Source organism: Spermophilus citellus (assembly GCF_964194105.1).
Source record: "Spermophilus citellus genome assembly, chromosome: X".
Taxonomy (NCBI): domain Eukaryota; kingdom Metazoa; phylum Chordata; class Mammalia; order Rodentia; family Sciuridae; genus Spermophilus; species Spermophilus citellus.
The window spans coordinates 33,770,079-33,789,880 of NC_138190.1; the positions used below are offsets into that span (position 1 = coordinate 33,770,079).

Below are 19,802 nucleotides of genomic sequence, written 5' to 3' on the forward strand. Positions count from 1 at the left end.
AGCACTACTATGGAGGCTTGGTCAATTTCAAGGTCAAGTTTTTGGTCATTCCATCATTTCTTCTGGACTGGAATACTTCCATAAAGGAAGGACAAATGCAATCTTGCCTGCATGCCAGGTTTCACATGGTGACATGCTCCTCCCCCATATTCTCTGAAGGGGCTCAAGGAGTTTGCTATCTTGCATACCATTGTGACCTCATGGAATTAAGCATACATAATGTTTGTTTATATTTATGTCTATTATCCACATCAATGTGCCCACAGGACTATGTTGATCCGGTGGGTTTTTTTCAAAATTGGCTCCTGAGATTTTTAGATATGACCGACCCCTGGCTTATTGTATATAGTGACACTTTCCTCCAGTTCTCCTGTGCCAAAGTGGAATCAACCATTTCTCAGAGACCTGCAGTTGTTAGTGGGAAAGGGTATTTAGAAACCACAGTCTGGGGACGAGTGGTGCTCATTTCTATCAGTCACTGTTTTTAGGATTTTTCAGTGCAAACAAACTTTCTAAGAAACAGGATATCACAGCCAGGTGCACCCCTGTAATCCCAGCAGCTCTGGAGGCTGAGGCAGGAGGATTTAGAGTTCAAAGCCAGCCTCAGCAAAAGCAAGGTGCTAAGTAACTCAGGGAGACCCTGTCACTAAATAAAATACAAAATAGGGCTGGGGATGGGGCTCAGAGATTAAATGCCCCTGGGTTCAATTCCTGGTCCCCACCCCCCAAAAAAAACCCCAGTATATCAAAAATTCAGTGATATTCTTTTTGGAGCTTTTGTGGTGCTAGGGACGGAAGCCAGGACCTCACACATGCTAGGAAGTGCTCAACCACTGAGCCCCACCCTCTGTTCTCATAATGCTATTTCTAATTTCGACTATGACATAATTTTTTATCTCTCTTGGGGCTGGGGATGTGGCTCAAGCGGTAGCGCGCTCGCCTGGCATGCGTGCGGCCCGGGTTCGATCCTCAGCACCACATACAACCAAAGATGTTGTGTCCGCCGAGAACTAAAAAATAAATATTAAAAATTCTCTCTCTCTCTCTCTCCTCTCTCTCTCTTTAAAAAAAAAATTTTATCTCATCTCATCAATCCTGTATTTCCATCTCCTTTCTTCCACGTTGAAAATCCCAGTGGTCAATACCAACATTTCTTTTTTCTTTATCTCACAACAGGACAGACTCAGAATAACAATATTGACACCATCACCAAGGATAGGATTACTGAAAACACTTTAAAATGTTTTACACTTCTTTCTGTCCTTAGGGTAAATCCACAAGAGATTATACAATCGATTTATTTTGTCTTAAAGTCACTCAAAATAGTTCTGTGTGATTGTGCTACCAACTGGATGCATGGGTTTATTTTTTAATTATATATATTTTTTGTATCAAGGACACCTAACCACTGAGCCATATCTCCAGCCTCCTTTTATGTTTAGAGATAGGGCCTTGCTAAGTTGCTAAGTCTGGCTTGGAACTTGCGATCCTCCTGCCTCAGCCTCCCCAGCCCTTGTTCTTTTTTTGTGAGGATGGAACCCACAGTCTTACTCGTGCTAGGCAGGTGCTCTACTACTGGGCTACACCCCTAGCCCCTCATTTTGCTTCTTGACTTACAGGAATTGCTTCTGATTTATAATTCTGTAAATACTGAAGTCAAATCTATACTCTGGAAACACTTGAAGAAGCAGAGCTTCGGCACCAGTTCTTTCCAAGGGGTGACCATTTTTTAAGTCTTTGTGAACACTCATTTTTAAAAATAAAGCCGAATCGGGTGTGGTGGGGCATCCCTGTAATCCCAGCAGCTCAGGAGGCTGAGGCAGGACGATTTAGAGTTCAAAGCCAGCCTCAGCAACAGAAAGGCCCTAAGCAACTCAGTGAGACCCTGTTTTGTTCCTGAGTTCAATCCCTAGTACCCTTCCCCCAAATAATTTTTAAAAATAAAGCAGATAGGTGTATATGCTTTAAACTGAGGATTTTCCTTCATTTTTTTTTTTCATTTAATGATAATATGCTGGAGTCTACTGGACTAACTCCTTGATTCTCCTGATAGTTGCATAGTATACCTTGATAATTCCAGCAGTGCCCGAATACTGGAGACGTGGGTGTGGTCCCTCTTGCTATTACAACTATTAGACCAATTTTGACAAAACAGGAAAACACGGCTGAGAGGGTAAGCAGTTTGTCCAAGTTCACCCAGATAGGAAGCATATTAATGAGATTTGATTTGGCTAGAGGAGGAGAAAACCTCAAAAGAACAGTAGTTTTAATATAATAGTTTGTTTCTCTTAATAGCATAGGCCAGGTGGGTGGCACAGTGGCTCTGGCTCAGGGACCTGGGATTCTTCACATTTCTTGTTCTGGAGCACTTGATGTCATAACCTCCTGCCCCAAGGTGGCTGCTTTAGCTGCAGCTGTCACAATAGCATCCTACCCAGGAGGAAAAAGAACAAGACAAAGGGCATAACCTTGACCTTTGGCGACTCCTGCAGAAATTGAAAGGGCTACTTTTGTTGTCTATCCCTAGGGAGGACAGACCCAAAGTAGGGTCCTCTCTAGAGGGCATGCTCTGTACCTGTTCTGTTTTGGGTTCTACTGTGTTAGTCATCACATCTCACCCATGGCATGTCCCCTCCAACCCGGGTGAGGTGCATGCCCTTGGGTCACCTTCTCGGACTGGGGTCACTGCTTCAGTATAGGGAGCGCCACGACCTCTCCACCCTAGTGATGAGTGCCACCCCAAGAAGACGGGGTCTGTGTGTGTGACCCCTCCACTGCTATGAATTGCGCTTCCTTCTACCCCAGACCTTGCTCTGCCCCGATGACGTCATCGGTGGGGTCCAAGGAGTCTTCAGCACTTGTGCTTCCAACCATCTCGTAGGTTCTGATGGCCAGTGTTGGTTCTAACTGTCCGCTCTTCCATCTGGTGAAGCACAAGTTCGGAGGTCTCCTACGCCAAGAGGTCATTATGTCCCCCACAGCCCTGAAGCCCCGGGGTGCTCAACCCTTCTCTTGGCTTCATGAACCCAATGGCGTCCACCCAAGATGGAAACCCCAGTGGGCCTGGGGATTCTCCCTTTGCCTCAAGCCCAAAGGCAAAAAGGTAAATGCCACTGAGTGGTCACTATTTTAAACACTTGAAGCCCCCAGGGAGCCCCTGGTGGCCTACAGGTGGCTGCGGCTCACCGAGTCCACTTTTGTTGAAATCTTCTCTGCAGGTCCATGTCGCTGGGCTGAGTATCTGCTTTTGGAGGTGGTTTCCTAGGAAATAAAAATCCAGCCAACTATTAGCAAGAGAGGGCAAGGGGGCTGGCAGAGGAAGGAGGAGAACCTCATTTCTAGAACGCTCGGATGTTTATAATCAGAAAAACGGGGAGAGCCAAACAGTTGTATTTGCTGCCCTTTTGTGTTGTGTTTGGAGTCCATTCCAAATTTTGTTTGGTACCACGTCTCCCAAAAGAAGTGTGTGTGTGTGTGTGAGAGAGAGAGAGAGAGAGAGAGAGCGCACACGCCGTCTGCCGTTCCCCATGGAGCTCCTGCCTCAGCCTCCTGAGCTGCTGGTATTACAGGGATGCCCCACCACGTCCGATTTGGCTTTATTTTTAAAAATGAGTGTTCACAAAGACTTAAAAAATGGTCACCCCTGGGAAAGAACTGGGACCCAGCTGTCCCTTTCTGCCTCAAGAGTTCTCTGGGAATCTGAGCAGGATGGGAAGACATTTAGGACATTCGGGACATCAATATGACGCAACAACTCAGATGTTTATCAGGTTTGTGGAAGGGCTAAAGGAACCAGTCAAGGAAAACTCTGGAATCCTAACACTGGTGATGGGGCCTGCATCTCACTGAACGCATGGCCCAGCAGCCACCGAACCAGGAAGGGGCCTCCACCCCATGCAGCCCTCCCAAGGGAACATGGCTGGAGAACCTAGCTGCAAGGGAAGCAAGTAGTTCCAGCCTTCTAGACCCTGCGATGAAGGACAGGTGTTGAAGAGATGTGGGATGAAATCAAGGGCCAAGTGACAGTGCCCAGAGCAGATTCTTCAACTTCACTTGAGGCCAGGCAAGCTAAGGGCCACACAACCAAAGGAAGCCGGAAGGGGGAGTGGCCAGCAAATATGGGGGTTCAGGAGAAACCCAGCTCCCCTGAAGATCAAGGGCTGGCCATTGTTTTGGTCAGAAAAGACCTGATGAGAATAATTTCAAAAAGAGAGTTTATTTGGGGCTCACAGTTTCAGAGGTCTCAGTCCATAGACAGCAGGCTCCACTCCTCAGGGCTGGAGGTGAGGCAGGACATCATGGAGGAAGAGTGTGGCAGAGGGAAGCCACTCACATGGTGATCAGGAAGCAGAGACAGACTCCACTTTCCAGGTACAAAATTAGACCCCAAAGCCACGCCCCATCTGCCTCCAATCACCACTCAGTTCATGCCATGAGGAGATTCATCCTCCTGTAAACCTTCTTACATTGTCTCAAACACAAACTTTTGGGAGATATGACAGCCATGATGCGGGACTGCTGCAGGCCAAGGTCAAATGCAATGCAAAAGCCTGCCAAGGCATCAAAGGAGATGAATGGGAAGAGAAGAACCAAGGACAAAGATTGATATCTAAGAACTGCACTCCTGGAATAGGACTCTGAATCCTACTCTGAAGGCGATTCCTCTGAAATCTTGTAGTCCAATTTTCTTTTTTTTTTTTTTTGGTGCTAGGGATTGAACCTAGTGGTGTTCAACCACTGAACCACATCCCCAGCCCTTTTTGTTGAGAACAGGGTCTCACTAAATTGCTTATGGCCTCAGTAAGTTGCTGAGGCTGGTCTCAAACTTGAGATCCTCCTGCCTCAGCCTCCTGAGTCACTGGGATTACAGGCGTGTGGCTTCCACTTTGGTTTATGGGAGACTATAAGTGGTTCAAAAGTTATCCATAGAGAAATGATCATCAACCTGTTACCGACAACCACCACCACCCTTTAGGAATACATAGGACGCAAGATACTACCGTTTTCTCCTTTCCTCAACAGTTTTATTGCCTTTTAAGAAAATTTTTGTAAAATATAAATACAAAGGCAGAGAATTTACTTACAAAGTTAAAACACAGATTTCAAACATAAACACACAATCCAGAAAATTTTAGTTTTATGTACATCTTCAAGCAAACTCAACATATTATGTTAGTTTTCAATATTTTACAGAGTACAGAAAAAAATAGCTCAAAGTCTTCTTTAAATAAGAGCATAAAATGTTTAAACATATAAACAATCCGGTTTGATGCGTGAAAACTAATTTCACAGCTTTTAAATTAGGATATAAAAGTTTCATACAATTAGTTGTCGTGTGTGGATATGGTTTGGGTTTATATTACACACTACTGGACCTCATCCAGTAGCATTTACCTGGCCCGAGCAGGTGCTCTGTAAACAAAACATAAAAGGTACAACTCCACCAAGTGCCTTCACCCAATGCGCCCCTGCAAACCAACCACACGGTCCTGACCACACGTGACACGGTTACCCACCGCGTCACCAGAGCTTTGTATGAAATGAAATCAAAGTGTGAGCTCCTTGACAGTTTTTTTTTCTCCTTAAAAAAGAACAGAAAACAAACAAATGTTCCAAGTAAAAACATACATATCTCAAAGCACTGGAAAGTAAAGAAACATTATAACAACTTCGTAAAAACCGACTTAAAAGATTAAAAAGAAAAGAACAGGTTTCTGAGTCCTTCTGACTGGAGTAATTTCTCTTATATAAAGAAGAGATATTTTCATATGTAATAGTGTCCTTTCTTTACAGAAATAGTCGTATTATGACACATATGCACAAGGGTTGACACTATGACACACTGTACATGGGGCGCCTGTGCGCTCACCAGTAGTCCTGGGGTGCCGTGTCGCTGGGGTGCAGCCACTCCACGGATGAGCCCAGCAGCGTCTGCAGCTCGCTGGTGAACTCCACCAGATCCAGCAGCTCCTTGCTTTCGGGGTTGAAGGCTTCCAGGTCTTTGGAGCAAGAGAACAAGAGGCTCGCAGAAACCTGCCGGAAGAACTCTGCCTCGGCGATCGTGACGACTTCCACGTTGGGAAAATTGCAGCGGAATATTCGGGAGGACATTTTCAACTTCTTGAGCACGTCGGAAAGCAGCAGCCAGTTCCGTGGCCTGCAAAAAAGCAAGACGAGCGGGTGAGTTTCTGGGGAGGCTGAGGCAGGAGGATGGCAAGTTGGAGGCCAGACTCTGTGATTTACTGAGGCCCTAAGCAACTCAGCGTCCCAACCTCTTTGACGTCTCCCCAGACTCTCACCAACAGAGCATGACAAACGCAGAAGGCCCACATCCCACCCTCTATCCCTCAATCTTTCTGGAGTGACATTTTAAGAAGGTGTTACATTCCTTATGTACACCCTGCCACACTTTCCGATTTCTGTCACTGTTTGTGATGGCATACATGTTCAGATTTAGAGCCTGAGAACCACCTTACTCATGAAGCACCTTTGGTAGCATGAAGGCACAGCAGCCTGACTTGGACACCCCAACACACTAACTACCCAGATCACAGGGGCCAGACTGGATCTAACCAAATCTGAGGATCAAGATTCCCCAGTGTCACATATCCTTAGGTGAGAAGGTAGTATGTCACTGAAGGCCATCAGACCTCAAACGACTGGGAGGGCCCTATGGTGACCTGTTGGAGTCTGAAGAAGGTGGTGCCTACCAGGAACCCCTTTCCAAAGTGTTCAGTGACTCAAGTATCCAAAATGCTGATTCTTCTGTGAAATTCTAGCTACTGACTTCAATGCCCCTTGGTCTTGCGAGGGTGACTCAAACCTTCTTCAACTGAGAGCTATCTGTATTCTGCTGCACCATCCTGGTCAGCTTAATTAAGCTGACGTGTGCTCTTTGTGGAAGAGGCTGATGGCAGTATCTGAGGTCCATGGACATTTGAGAACTCACCCACCCACCCGTCTGTTTACAAGCCCCCCCCCCCCCGCATGTGGCCCCAGCTGAGAGCCATGCTCACCCCTGAGCAACGGACACTTGGATGTTGTAGCATGGCAAGAGGGGGCTTTCTGAAAACTCAAATTCAAACACGTCGCTGTAGGAGTCGTCGTCGTCATCCTGGTCTTCAGGACCTGGGGGGTTTGCTAAAACATCATATCCGCTTTCATCATCGGGTTCTAATATGGGGCAAGAGAGAGAGGGGGGGAGTCGGTTAAACTAGAACGAGGGGGGTGTCCTAAATAACAAGATTCTCTCCAGCTGGGCCCTGCTTCTGCTGCCCACCACCCCCTGCCCTCGCCCACAGACTGGACCCTGCCAACGCATCCCCTCCCCAGGAGAACCAAGCTGCTCACCACAAACAGAGCTGCCGTAGAACTCCCAAGTGCCACTACAGTCATCATCACTGCGACCCTGGAGGTCATTTAAATAATCTGCAGAGAACGGGAAGAAAAACAACACAAAGACCTCCAGGTGAGAACAAAACGATGTGCACATGGGGGGGCACCCCCCGCGCAGGTATTTTGTCCTCTCAATTCACAACAGGCTGGCATGTCCCTTCCTGTCTTCCCATTTTGATCACCGATGCCATAGCCGCAGCCCTGTTCTCCGTGGTGTCTGACAAGATCTGTTCACCTCTTTCCCCAAGGCACAGATCCACCCTGGCCCCCCAAACCAGAGCTAGACTGGGGAGTGAAGGGGTCTTCCAGCCTCACACCCCAAAACAAAGTAGCATCTTCTGCGTGGACCCTTTCTTTGATGTGCTGCGCAACACAAGGCAAACAAGGCTGGGCCACCAGGGAGGCAGGGGTGTTCCTTGGCAGGAAGAGTCTGGTAAGGAACTGAGTCGCAGTGTCTGGGAGCGCCCGGGGCTGAGAAGACAGGTCAGCCCAAGACCACGCACCGCAAAGTGACCCAGAGAATCCCGCTCAGGGGACGTTTGAGTCATTTCACCCAGACTCATGATGTAAACCCAAAGAGCCATACTCTAGTGAAAAATGCATTTGAGGAAAATGCAAATAGCTTTAGGAAACATTTTAGAATCTTCAAGCAAAGAGATCAACTGGCCTCGCTAGCGTAGGGTCACCTCATACCAAAGGCCCAACGCCCGGCTGCTGTCGCTCAGAGCTTTAAAAAACCCAGCCTTTTTGGTTCCTGCCCTGTCACATCCCAATCTAAAAGTAGCTCCTGCCATCTGACTTGTGGCGTTCCTTGGCAGGAAGAGTCTGGTGAGGAACTGTCTTAGTGCTAGGGATGGAACCCAGGGCCTCGTCCGTGTCAGGCAAGAGCTGTACCGCTCAGCCACACCGGCCGGTGGCCCCCAATCTAACTTTTGGATGAGAACATTGCTTGGGCTCTGTCATACCTGTGAGAAACTTCTCCATCAGTTCGCTGTGGGTCATTTTCATGATGGTTCTACCTGAGTATGTAGCCAAAGTGGGATCAGCACCATAAGAAAGAAGCAAGCGGACAATTTCCAAGTGGTCATTCTCCACGGCATCATGCAGAGGCCTGGGGACAGAGGCACAACGACATTCAGACTAGGCCCGTGCCACTTCCTCCCAAGTAGTCTCATTTAGTAACAGGCACACCGGGCACACGGGTGCCACAGGCTGCTGGGCCTCCTGGGTGTAATATCTCACCCAGGAGGGGAGTAAGGTGAGCAAGGTCGTTGCTTTTGCAGAAGGGGAGGCTGAGGCACAGGGACGGGCCCCAAAGCCCTGCAAGTAATTACTGTCATTTTGACACTTGACCTCACTCCCAGGCCTCAGGAGGTTGTCAAGCCTAAAATAAAAGTCTTCTCAATGAACTGCAATTGCGATTCGCCAGGTAAAGGAAACTGACTGGGATTAAGAGAAAACAACCCAATCTTCACAGAGGCCAAGGCACAAGCCATTGCTATAGCATCCAATGGAGGCGGGGCGGGACTCCACCACGCCCAGTGTCCAGTGCACAGACACTGTTCTGAAAGCCTGGCTCGGGCCACACACCGACCGACCAATGATGCGCAGGGCTGGGTGAGGTGTGTCCTTGGGAGGGTACAGAGCCCCCCCACTGCCCCCAGCCACGCCCCATTCTGAGGGAATGCCAACTGCCAAGTGCAGAAGACCAGAAGTTTCTGTGTTCTGTGTGGCTCCTTTGTCCGGGAACCCCATTGCCCTGCCTCCAGGTGGGGCCCTAAGGTGCAGGAGCCAGGAAGACGCTTGAGCTGACTCAGACCTGGGTCTCTGACCAATAAACTGAGGTCAAGGACAGGGCGAGGGCCAGGGCCTGGGATGTGGGTGGTGAGGCAGGTCCTGTGGAACCGGTGGAGGGAGGGCAGTTGGCTCTGTCTGTGTCTTAGGACTTCCAGCTCACAGATATTTTTAAGTAGTGATTTCAGAGACGGTGATAAGCAGCCCAGGGTCTTAAAGGCCACAACCCTGACCATTCACACAGACCTTGACTTTTTTTTTTTTTTGGGGGGGGGGGCTCTCTGGTCCATGGGAGCGCTGTAGCCCTGGCCAGAAAGGTCTGTTCGATTCAATTCGAGAATTCAATTCCCTCTGAGGTTCTTCCCAAGGTTTCCATGTACCCTGAGAGCCACTGTCTCGGCCCTGCTGGGCCAGGCCAAGGGAAGACACACTACTGACCTGGTTCCATCCTGGGCACTGCAGTTGACATCAGCGCCATATTCAAGGAGGTGTCGCACGATGTTGAGCCATCCTCGAGCACAAGCTTCGTGCAGGGCACAGTAACCTGCGTTGTCACGGTGATTCACATCACAAATCTTGTTCTCCAGGCAGTACAAGACCACTTCCTGTGGGGCGGAGATGGGAGACACCACTGGATCACCACAGTGACCTCACCAGGGGAGACTGTTTTGCAGTATTCGAAGACTCACACCCCGGGGCCCCAGAACCCACGGCGGCTTGGCCAGTTCAGGGATGGTGTCATCCAGGGCTCTGTAGCCACTGACTTTGAGACCTGGCTCGGAGCCAATGATGCTTCAACTTTTTCAGTCTCCATTTCCTCCTCTGGAGGAGCCCACACCCAGGGCGGTGAGAGGGTATAAGCAGACTCACAAAAATTCTTAGCCTAAGCAAGGCCTGGGTTTCTACTGCACTACAGTTCTTTCTTTCTTTTGGTACCGGGAATTGAATCCAGGGATGCTTGACCACTGAGCCACATCCCCAAGCCTTTTTTTTTTAAATTGAGAGACAGGACCTCACTGAGTTGCTTAGGGCCTTGCTAAGTTGCTGAGGCTGGCTTTGAACTCAGGATCCTCCTGCCTCAGCCTTCTGAGCCCCTGGAATTACACACACAAAAAAATCCTTATCCCAGTTTCCAGCATGAGGTCAGAGGGATTCAGCTGCTACCATTTCAAACAAAGCATTAGCAGGTATAAGGGCATTCTCATTTCTCAGGCCACTTAACAGGCAGGAATGGGAGGCACAAATCTAGATGAAAAGTGGGATGAGACGGGCACAATGGGGCACGCCTGTACTCCCAGCGGTTTGGGAGGCTGAGGCAGGAGGATCACGAGTTCAAAGCCAGCCTCAGCAACCAACAAGTTACTCAGTGAGACGCTGTCTCTAAATTTAAAAACTCAAAATAGGGCTGGGATGTGGCTTAGTGGTTGAGGGCCCCTGAGTTCAATCCCTGGTACACACACGCAAACAACAACAACAACAACAACAACAACAACAACAACAACAACTCCCAAACCAGGATGACCAATGCAGAACATCCCCCCAACACAGGAGGTTAACCAGGACAGAGAGGTGTGTTCATAGGTTCAACAGATGGCAGAGGGTGTGTCTAGCGTGCTCAAGGCCTGGGTTCCATCCCCAGAACCTTGGGGGGGGGGGGGATGACATAAAGGCTTCACACAGCCCCACCCCCCACCTTCCTCCACTGTCCCCCCACTCTGGGCTGGATCAATACAATATTTTCTTATTTACTTAAGCTAACGACGGCAACCTACACATTTCCAAAATGAAACAAAACGAGCCTCCCCTCCCCCCTTGCAGAACGCGCTCTGTGTCAACAGTTTGCATGAGAATCACTGGTATTAATCTTCCTTCTTTGGCGTGTTAAAATATTAATATGAACCGCTCCCAGTAAGCCGAGCAGTAATTTATGCAATGCTTTATTACCTTGATTAAGAAAGTTTTAAAACACACTGAACATTACCTGCTACCAGAAATCAGGTTTCAGTATTTCCTGTCGCGCCATGCCCAGCGGAGAGCTGTCAGGGACTGAGAACGGGGGTGCGGCAGAGCATGTGGGGGGCCTGGGGAAGGGGGAGCCCCGGGGTCTCTCTTAAACTCTTAGGTCACTCATCTGTAAGGCCACCCAAGGATGTGAGGTGTGTTCTGGAAAACCTTTTATGCCCTTTTCTAAGACAAGCCAGTCAAAGGCGAGGGCTGGCTTGGGTGCTAACTAGAATGTTCCAGACCCCCCTCCCATATGAAGCGAAGGCTGCACACACACTGGACAACCTGGCCACCCGTGCCCTGTTGCTTCAGGTCACTGTGACAGCTCCCTTCCCAAGCAAGAGGAGGAGGAGCCGAGGTATCTTCCTTGGCGTCCTAACCCGCCAGAAAGCCACAGTCCTCTGAGCTCCTGGGCCACCTGCCCCAAGCACTGGTATCCAGGATACCGCATGAAGCCGCTGCTCTTTTAGCAGGCCCTCCCGAGCCGGCCTCGAGTGGATGGCTGCAAGCTAATGAGTTGTGCGCCCCAGCCAGGGAGAGGCACCGGCAGGTGACCCGGGATCAGTTCTGAGCGCGCCGACCGCTGTGTACAGATCAATTTCCGTGGGTCCCCGCGGCCTGCCTGGTGTCCTCCCAACCCGAGGGTTATTTGTTCTGACAATTATGGCCTTCACCTGGAAACCTTCACGGCCACTAGGGCTGATGGGAGGGAACCTCCAAGCGAAGGGTCCCGGAGCCGAAGGGAAGGCACCTGTTCCTGGAGGAAGCAGGAGCCCGCACTACAGGGCACAGCACTGCCCCTCTGCCCCGGGTGGCCCACAGCAACCTCAGCGCTCAGGAAGAGGAAGGGGAAGGGCTCCTGCTACACTCGGGAGACTGAGTTAACCCCAAGTTCAATGAGCATGAAGCCCTGGGCCTGGCACTCAGGCCTTCCGCTACCTGGTCTGCTGGGGAGAGTCCAAAGGCCCAGCTAAGGGCCCAGGATAGAGGGCTGGGGTCCAGCTGTGACCACCATCCCTCCGACCCTGTCTATTGGGGTCAAGAGGGCTAAAGGTACATTCCTAGCTGGCTTCAAAGATGGCGCGACCGCTGTTACCAACACAGAGAGTGGCGAAGACGCGGGACAACAGTGTCTACCCGCTACATTTCTTGGCTCCTTTTCTATGCTAGAAATGGGAACAAGGAAGGCAGCCCTCCTGTTCCCAAACAAAATCAAACTGTTTTTGTTGGACAATTTTGTTAAGCAGCTATAAGCCGAATGCCATTAACCGCAAAATGTAACCATAAAGACCATAAACCCGACATTGTTAATTAATTAAATGCCTCATTAACTTTTTTAAAAACATGATTTATTCAATTCATAGAAAATTTAACCACCACCACTAAATGCACAAGCAAGTGGTTAAACACTGGCATTTGAGCCCCAGAACCAGCCTCCCCAGCGGAGGGAGAGGTTCCAGGGGGTCTGGTCTTTCCGGAGGTCTAGTTAACACAGGAAGGGAGAGGATGTTTCTAGGGAGCCAGATGAACAGGGAGGAAAGCTCCATTACCTTCTGGATTCCTGGGGGTAGCTTTTATGCAAAGTGGGAAACAATAAGACCCTTGGGAAACCACTCCCAAAGCTAGGGTTCCAAAGGCACCTTACCCTAGGAAAGGGGTATGTAAATGGCTACGTGGGCATAGCCCAATTCTGCCTCACAAATCAGGAGAGAAGCTTTATCTAGTAGTTAAAACAATTGGCAAGAAGAAGGGTGACCTGTGACATTTACATACTGCAATTTACATTTGAAGCAGGTGGGGAGGTGTCCTTATGCAAACATTCCCAAGGCCATCAAAGGCTCAGTAGCCTAAAAAGTGTAGTTCAAGTTCTCCTTGGTCTAGGCCCTCAAACCTACCCACTGGAAGTAGGAAAACTGTACCTCAGAGGACACAGAAGGGGTGAGACTGGAGCAAAAGAAGCCAAGATCAAAGGTCAGGCCAGAAACACCCCACCCCACCCCAGGGACACAGGCTCTGGCTGCCCTCCCTCCCTCCCTCCCTCACCGTCAGTGCTTGTGGGAAGCACAAGTCACAGTCAGTGGTGGGTGGCCTTGCTCCTAGGAAGGCAAGGCCTGGCACCTGCCCTGTTCTCCTAGTTCAGCTTGTGGGGGATGGATTGGTTGCCACTCAAATTTAATCCACAAGCAACTGAACTAGTTACCAAGTCCTTCCTGAGAGTTCTTGCCAAGATCATCCAGACATTCCCAAAGAGACAGGAGGTACAAACAATGGCACATACACCCCAAAACACCCTGCTGGCACTTCAAAGGACTGTCCCAGAGGTGAGAACCAACTTCCAAGTTCCTACCCTTTCGGCCATGCCTCTGGGGTAGGCTCTAGGTCAAGGGGTGACCTGAGGCTTTGGTGAGCCCCAAGAAAGTTCCAGGAGCCAGGTGAGGTGGTGCATGCCTGTAACCCCAGTGGCTCCAGAGGCTGAGGCAGGAGGATCATGAGTTCATAGCCAGCCTCAGCAACTTAGAAAGACACATCTCAAAATAAAATATAAAAGGTCTAGGGATGTGGCTAGGTTCAATCCCTAGTACCCCCTCCCCCGCAAAAAAAAAAAAAAAAAAAAAAAAAAAAGCGTCAAGGCACAGTAGACAGCAGCAGGGTCAAGATATGGGAGCCAGGCTCCGGCGAACACCTGGGCCTCAGCGCAGCCCGGCCAGCAGCCGCCACCTAGGCACCCCTGCACCTCCCCTCTTGGCTCCCTGAGCTGCAGTTTATATTCCCCATCCAACTCCCAGAGGACTGATGCCAGCATCAAAACCGCCTTGGCCTGTGGCCATCACAACACAACTTCAACTGACTAGTGTGTGGTGGGGAGTCGTGCAGGGGCCGCTCCAACCAGAGCTAGTCTGGGGGGCTGGGTTCAGAGCCCTGCTGATTATTATCTCTCCAAGTCACTGAAGCCTTTGGGGGCTCAGTTTCCTCATCTGATACGGGGGACAGGGGGATAATACCAGTGGCTATGACACAAAGGTGAGTGCCTTGTGATCATGTGGGCTTAGGAAAAGCATGTAGTCGCTATGAGCTATGGTGGCCAAGGTCAGCCAAGCCAAGCCAAACCTGCAGGACAGGTGGTGGGAAGGAACAGTGAGCCTGGGGCAAAGCCCGGAGGCTACTCATTAAGACATCACTCAGATGGGCCTTCCATTCCCCCACCTCAGAGGGCCAGTGCCCCAACCCGGCACAACCACTTTGTGCTTGTAACGGAATGCCTCCCCCTCCACCAGCAACAGCACAAGCAACTCCAAAACCAGTCTCTTCCCCTCAAACATCTGAATCCAAAGGGCGCATTCAAACTTCCCCCAGCCTCGAGGCCCGGGTTCTGTCAGACTTTCTATCAGAGGCGAGGGAGTGAGTGGGGAGGCCGGCAGCCTACCTGCCTGCACACGACCTGAACATCAGAGGGGCTTTTCTTTTCCTACTGCGACTGAACAAGCCACAGCAAACCAGCTGACACCAACATCCTGCTGCCATGTGGCCCAGCCCCCTGATGTGGGGGTGGGGTTTGGGCTGGTCTCCAAACCCCCCCCCCCCCCCCCCCCCCGGCCAGCGCCCCAACCTGAAACTGCCGCCGCCTCTGCTGGGCGCTGTGGAACCCAGAAGGCCCGCATGGACACTCACCTCATAGCCAAGCCTGGCTGCCCGCTGCAGAAGGGTCTCCCCGGCGTTCTTATTGACAATAAGCCTCCGTGCCTCTGGTGGCATGGGACGCGACTGGGTGGTCTCCTGGGGGGAACTGGCGCGAGGCAGCTGCGTGGACTGGGGGGCTGGTAGCAACTGCTGCAAGCGGTCCAAGGGCTTTGGCTCCTGCTTGGCTGGTGACAGATCGTAGTCCGAAGTGGGCTCAGGCCGCTTCCGGACTCTCCGGACAGTCACCTGTTAGGAAATCAGGTAGTGCACACTTAAGTCGGTGTCCCTTCAACACCCCCAGGCCACTTGCCCTCCGGCCCCCAGAATGTAAGACCCATTTTTTTCTCCTGGTCTTTTTTTGGGGGGAAGACAGCTGGAGTGGGGGGAGCCTATCAGAGGAGGGCTGGGGCAGGGGTTTCATTCTTGCGAGTTTGAAACTGTGCTGCCACCCCAAGACATGCCTCCCCAGGACAGGAGGGACCTGGGGGCGGGGTGGAGGCAGGAGTCTGGGGACAAGGCGGCCCTGGCCCAGGGGTGCTACCTTGCCATCTGAGTTGTCCACGTAGTAGTCCCCGGTTAGCGCCGAGCTCCGCCTGGGCTCCTGTGGGATCAAGTGCTTGGTTTTGCACAGTCTCTTGCCGGACGGCTTCTCGCTGTTCTCGGGGTCCTTGTGCAGCAGGGCGGCCGCCTGGCCGTCGGCCTCGTCGGCGCTCGGCACATCTGTCTTCTGGCTTTCTTTAATTTTCTGCTGTTTGGCAGGAGGCCTCGAGGCCGGCGTGCAGCTTGGCTGAGTCTGCTTTCTGCCGCTCGCGTTGCTGGATGAAAGGCTCTTCATGGGCGGGGAGCCGGAGAACACAGGCAGGCCTGCAGAAGGGGGGCGGGCGCGGGGACAGGACAGGGACAGAGAGGCAGGCGTTACACAGTTGTAGCCGGTGCGGGGAGAAAAGCCCATTGTGAGCACCGATCACTGGAGCGGCTTCAGCTTTTAGAGGTATACCAATTATGTTTTCAAAGCATTAATATTTTAATTATCCCACATTCAAATGGCAAATAGGTTAACCCACAAGATGCCAAGTGGCAAGTTTCTTCAAAGGGCCAGGACAAGAGGACCGAAGCCAGCTCTCCAGGCTTGGCCACCCCACCTACAAGGTGGGGGGAACCCAGGGACTGGTGACTGGAGACAGCCCGAGGTTGGCAAGGCCCCGGGGCCACCCACACTTCCCTTCCTGCCCGGCTGTGGGGTAGTCAGGAAGGAAGTGGGGAGGGCACAGGGAACCGGCCGGGACATGGTGACAACTGTGCCCGCCACCTCCTAGTCACATTCAACTTCTGGGGCCTTGGTCCCTCTAAGAAGCCCCTCCCACAGCAAGTGACCTGCCCCCGCCTACCTTGCTCGTTGTCGCTGGACTTGAGGGACTCTTCCGTCCAGCCTCTGTTGCCCTTGGCCTCTGCCCTTTTCCTGGCGGGTTTCTCTTCGGTGGTGTTATTCCCCTGGGCTGTGACCTCAGGCTGAGTGGCCTGGGTCACTTCCTTCCTGCTTTGGCGGCCAGGTTTGCTCTCTGCTGCGGACACCTGCTGCTCCCAGCGTTCCCTAAGGTGCAGCAGGTGGCGTTGCTTTTTAGGATGGAGCCCTGTTAATTCAATGCACACCTTCAGGTTGGTCAGCTCACTATAATGTGGGTCTTCTAAGTGGTTAGAGGAACTGTTTGTCATTTCCCTCTCAGGCCAGTCATCTAATGGAGAAATAACTACAAATTAATCAAAAAGCCCCCTGGGGGGAGAACAAACCGTCTTACACATCACTAATGGGGTGGGGGAGGGGGAGGGATGCGGTCAATGTCAGCTGGAGCAGGTCACCTATTTTGTCTTTGGCCATCTCTGGGCTGGGGCTGGCATGTGCCATGGGGGGTGGGGAGGGAAGGGGGCAGCGGCTTCCCAGGGCTCCAGGGTGGGGTCTGGTGGAGGTGGTGTGGGAATGGCCATGCTCACTGCTGTGCCTCGTGGCCCCCCTCTCAGATGCTGTCTATGGGGCCAGGGCGCCAACACGTCCGCATCTCCTGGCCATCCGCCGAGGCCACATGCACAGGCCTCCTGAGCAGGCAGCCGAAGCCGGCCGAGCTCACCTTTGGGGACCCGCCTTCGCTTGGCTTTCAGCAGAGGATCCTCTGTCAGCTCTTCCGCAGTGGTCTCAGTGTGGCTGCTGTCACCTGAGACTTTGCGCTTCCTGTCCAGCCGGAGGGTGGGACTACCGGGCACCTCAGCAGCCCCCTGCTCAGAGGAGGGTGGCTCGCTCACAGGTGGCCTGTCCACCAGGTACTTCTCCACGGGGAGGTCTTTGTCCTCTGGGGCTTCAAAGGGATCATGTTTGTTCCCAGCAGTAAACTCACCTATAGGGATGGGGGACGAGAAGATGGGAATGCAGGGTTGAGACCCAGGCCGGCACAAGATGGCGGGGCTGGAAAAGCAGGAGAGACCGCCCCGCCCAGGGTAATCTGTTACCCTTCTTGGGGGATCAGGGTCCTCCTGCATTAGCAGAGTGGAAGGACACTTGGAAAGCAGATCAGCAACTACAGCAGCAAGCGAGGCCTGGGCGCCGACCCACGCTCTCTTTCCCCACCTTTTTGCAAAGGGGGCATGAGGGGCTGGAGGAGGCAGATGAGGTGCCGCCACTTTGAAAGTGCTTGAGGCCTCTCAGCAAGACCCAACCAAGCTGGCCAGGTTGCAAACATCTCTATGGAAACCTTTGTTGAGGTCACTGTTTTGAAATACACGAAGGGCTGATGTAATAAAGACACTAAATACCCCCCCAATGTCACCTATGGGACACATACCACCCATGTTCTCTTGGGTCAACAGGAGAGACAGTGAAGAAAGAGGACCGGGAGGCGGGATGTTGAGGACCAGGAGGCGGCCCAGGGCTGCAGAGATGGGCCAGCCCAGCCAGGGGAGGACTCTCAGTACACACCCAAGTTCAGAGACAGCTCCAAAGGGCGCAATCTGACAGCCAACACAGAATGCCTACCGCTAACACTAGGGGCTGTTCCAGTTTCCTGTCTGAGATAGGGGAACCCCCACGGGGACTCTGGTCATGTCTACAGACAAGACACCCCATCTCCTTCAGGGCTGGCCGTGTCTGGTTGGCTTGGTCAGGCCAGCTGCTTGCAAAACTGCTCACTCAGGCTCCTTTGGAGCCACTTCTGCTTCTTAAACTTGGCCTGCTTTTGCTCTAGTCCAAGAAATAACCATTGATTGCTCTGGTGTCCCCTTTCACCCCCAATATACAATAAAACACAAATAACCATACAGCCACCACAGCATGGTTAGGGTGTTCACCCTCAGCCCATGAAAAGGATATCCACATTCCCAATGGTGGGAGTTCACCGTCTTGGGAGCACGGAGCTGATCCACAAAGTCAATTTGAGGTGAACCGCTAACGGTACGCCTCCCAAGGTGATCTCGGCTCTCCTTTCCTCAGCCCATTTCAAATACCACTCCTTCTCGAGACCAGCCCGGCTTCTGGCCACCTCGGTTTCTCCGGGGCATTGCCAGTGTCTAGTGGTGGTTGGCTGCACAGAAAACTTCCAACTTTACCTTGGCCTTGACTTGCCCACACTGCTGCTGCTGCTCCCTTTTGTTGTTTTTGGTACTGGGAATTGAACTTTTGCTCTACTATGAAGCCACATCCCCAGCCCTCTTCTATGTGTTTTCTTTTATTTTGAGACAAGGTCTTGCTAAGTTGCCGAGGCTGGCCTTGAACTTGTTGTGATCCCCCTGCCTCCGCAGGTGCTGGGATTACAGGCACCTGGCTAGCCTGTGTTTTCAATGGCAGAAAGGCCCCAGCAAGCCCGTGCCTGCTCTCACTGAGGAATGACTGCACCTCCCCAAATGCTCTCCATGATGATGATGCATCATGTGCACCAGGAGAGTGGAGCCTGGGACTCAGCAGCCAGGCTCCCTGCAGGGAATAGCTTGGCGGGCCTCTGCAGATGCATACCAGCCCAGGATATGGCCAAGGCCGGCCTGTCATCATGGTGGAGTTGAGACAGAGCTAGGCAGCAGCCAGAAAAGACACTTGGGGGCCTAACCCTCCTGTCTAAGCTCACATGGGTGCTGTCGGGATGGCCGCCACACTGAGCTTGGCAGGGCACATGGTGAGGGCTGGCTGGGGTCTCACTTGTACTGCTCTGTGACTCTCTTAAGCGCTCTGGCAGTAACAGGGCCACTTTACAACTCGGCCCCCTTTGGCTGCAAAGTGGGAATACAATGGCATGTGGCCTCCCTGGGGATGGGCTTCATCAGCTCAGGCTGAGCAAAGCAAAGAGGCTGCTTAGGCAGGATGGTAAGATCCTGCAGGGCGCTTCAGCGCACGCTTGTGATCCCAGCAGCTCCAGAGGCTGAGGCAGGAGGATCGCGAGTTCAAAGCCAGCCTCAGCAACTCAGGAAGGCCCTAAGCAACCCAGTGAGACCTGTCTCTAAATAAAAGACAAAGAAGGGCTGGGGTTGTGGCTCAGAGGCCAAGTGCCCCTGAGTTCAATCCCTGGTACCCAAAACAAACAAAAAAACGATGCTAAGCTGCCCTTGCTGACCAGCCTGACATTAGCCCCAATATTTTAAACTTCTAAAGTGTACTCTCTCCCCTCTAGTCTTTCATAGAGAAGATGATCCAAACCGGGTGGCTAGCAAGGAGACTGGGTAGTATCACAATGCCTCCAAGGTCAGTGTCAAACAGCAGCTTAGCCAGTGTGGGGTCCTCCCACAGAACACACCGTCCCCCAATCAGTAAGGATCTTACAGTCCTGAGTGTGTCCCTTCCTGCGTTCTCGTGTCACACTATAACTATCGCAGGCCTGGGGTAGCTCCCTGTGTTTTTAATAGTCTGGCTGGCCCTTGTCGAAAGGGTCTCTCTCTGAGAGGTTTTCAACTTAAATTTT

At 51.8% G+C, this 19,802-nt stretch overlaps 1 protein-coding gene across 7 annotated transcripts in view; it reads right to left on the reverse strand.

Moving 5' to 3' along the window:
* Positions 1-4,997: 4,997 nt before the first annotated feature.
* The window catches only part of BCOR (BCL6 corepressor), a 123,741-nt gene continuing 108,936 nt past the window's right edge, over positions 4,998-19,802 (reverse strand). For 5 of the 7 annotated variants that reach the window (XM_081277507.1, XM_081277505.1, XM_081277506.1 and 2 more), the window contains 9 exons: positions 16,995-17,258; positions 16,260-16,604; positions 15,413-15,735; positions 14,863-15,117; positions 9,628-9,794; positions 8,361-8,506; positions 7,351-7,428; positions 7,017-7,173; positions 4,998-6,157 (listed from right to left, as the gene is read on the reverse strand). In XM_081277507.1, coding sequence (XP_081133633.1) covers positions 5,866-6,157; positions 7,017-7,173; positions 7,351-7,428; positions 8,361-8,506; positions 9,628-9,794; positions 14,863-15,117; positions 15,413-15,735; positions 16,260-16,604; positions 16,995-17,258 — 2,027 coding nt within the window. In that variant the 3' untranslated portion in view covers positions 4,998-5,865. The remainder of the gene's footprint in view (positions 6,158-7,016; positions 7,174-7,350; positions 7,429-8,360; positions 8,507-9,627; positions 9,795-14,862; positions 15,118-15,412; positions 15,736-16,259; positions 16,605-16,994; positions 17,259-19,802) is intronic. The other 2 variants (XM_081277510.1, XM_081277509.1) reach the window with 1 other exon arrangement.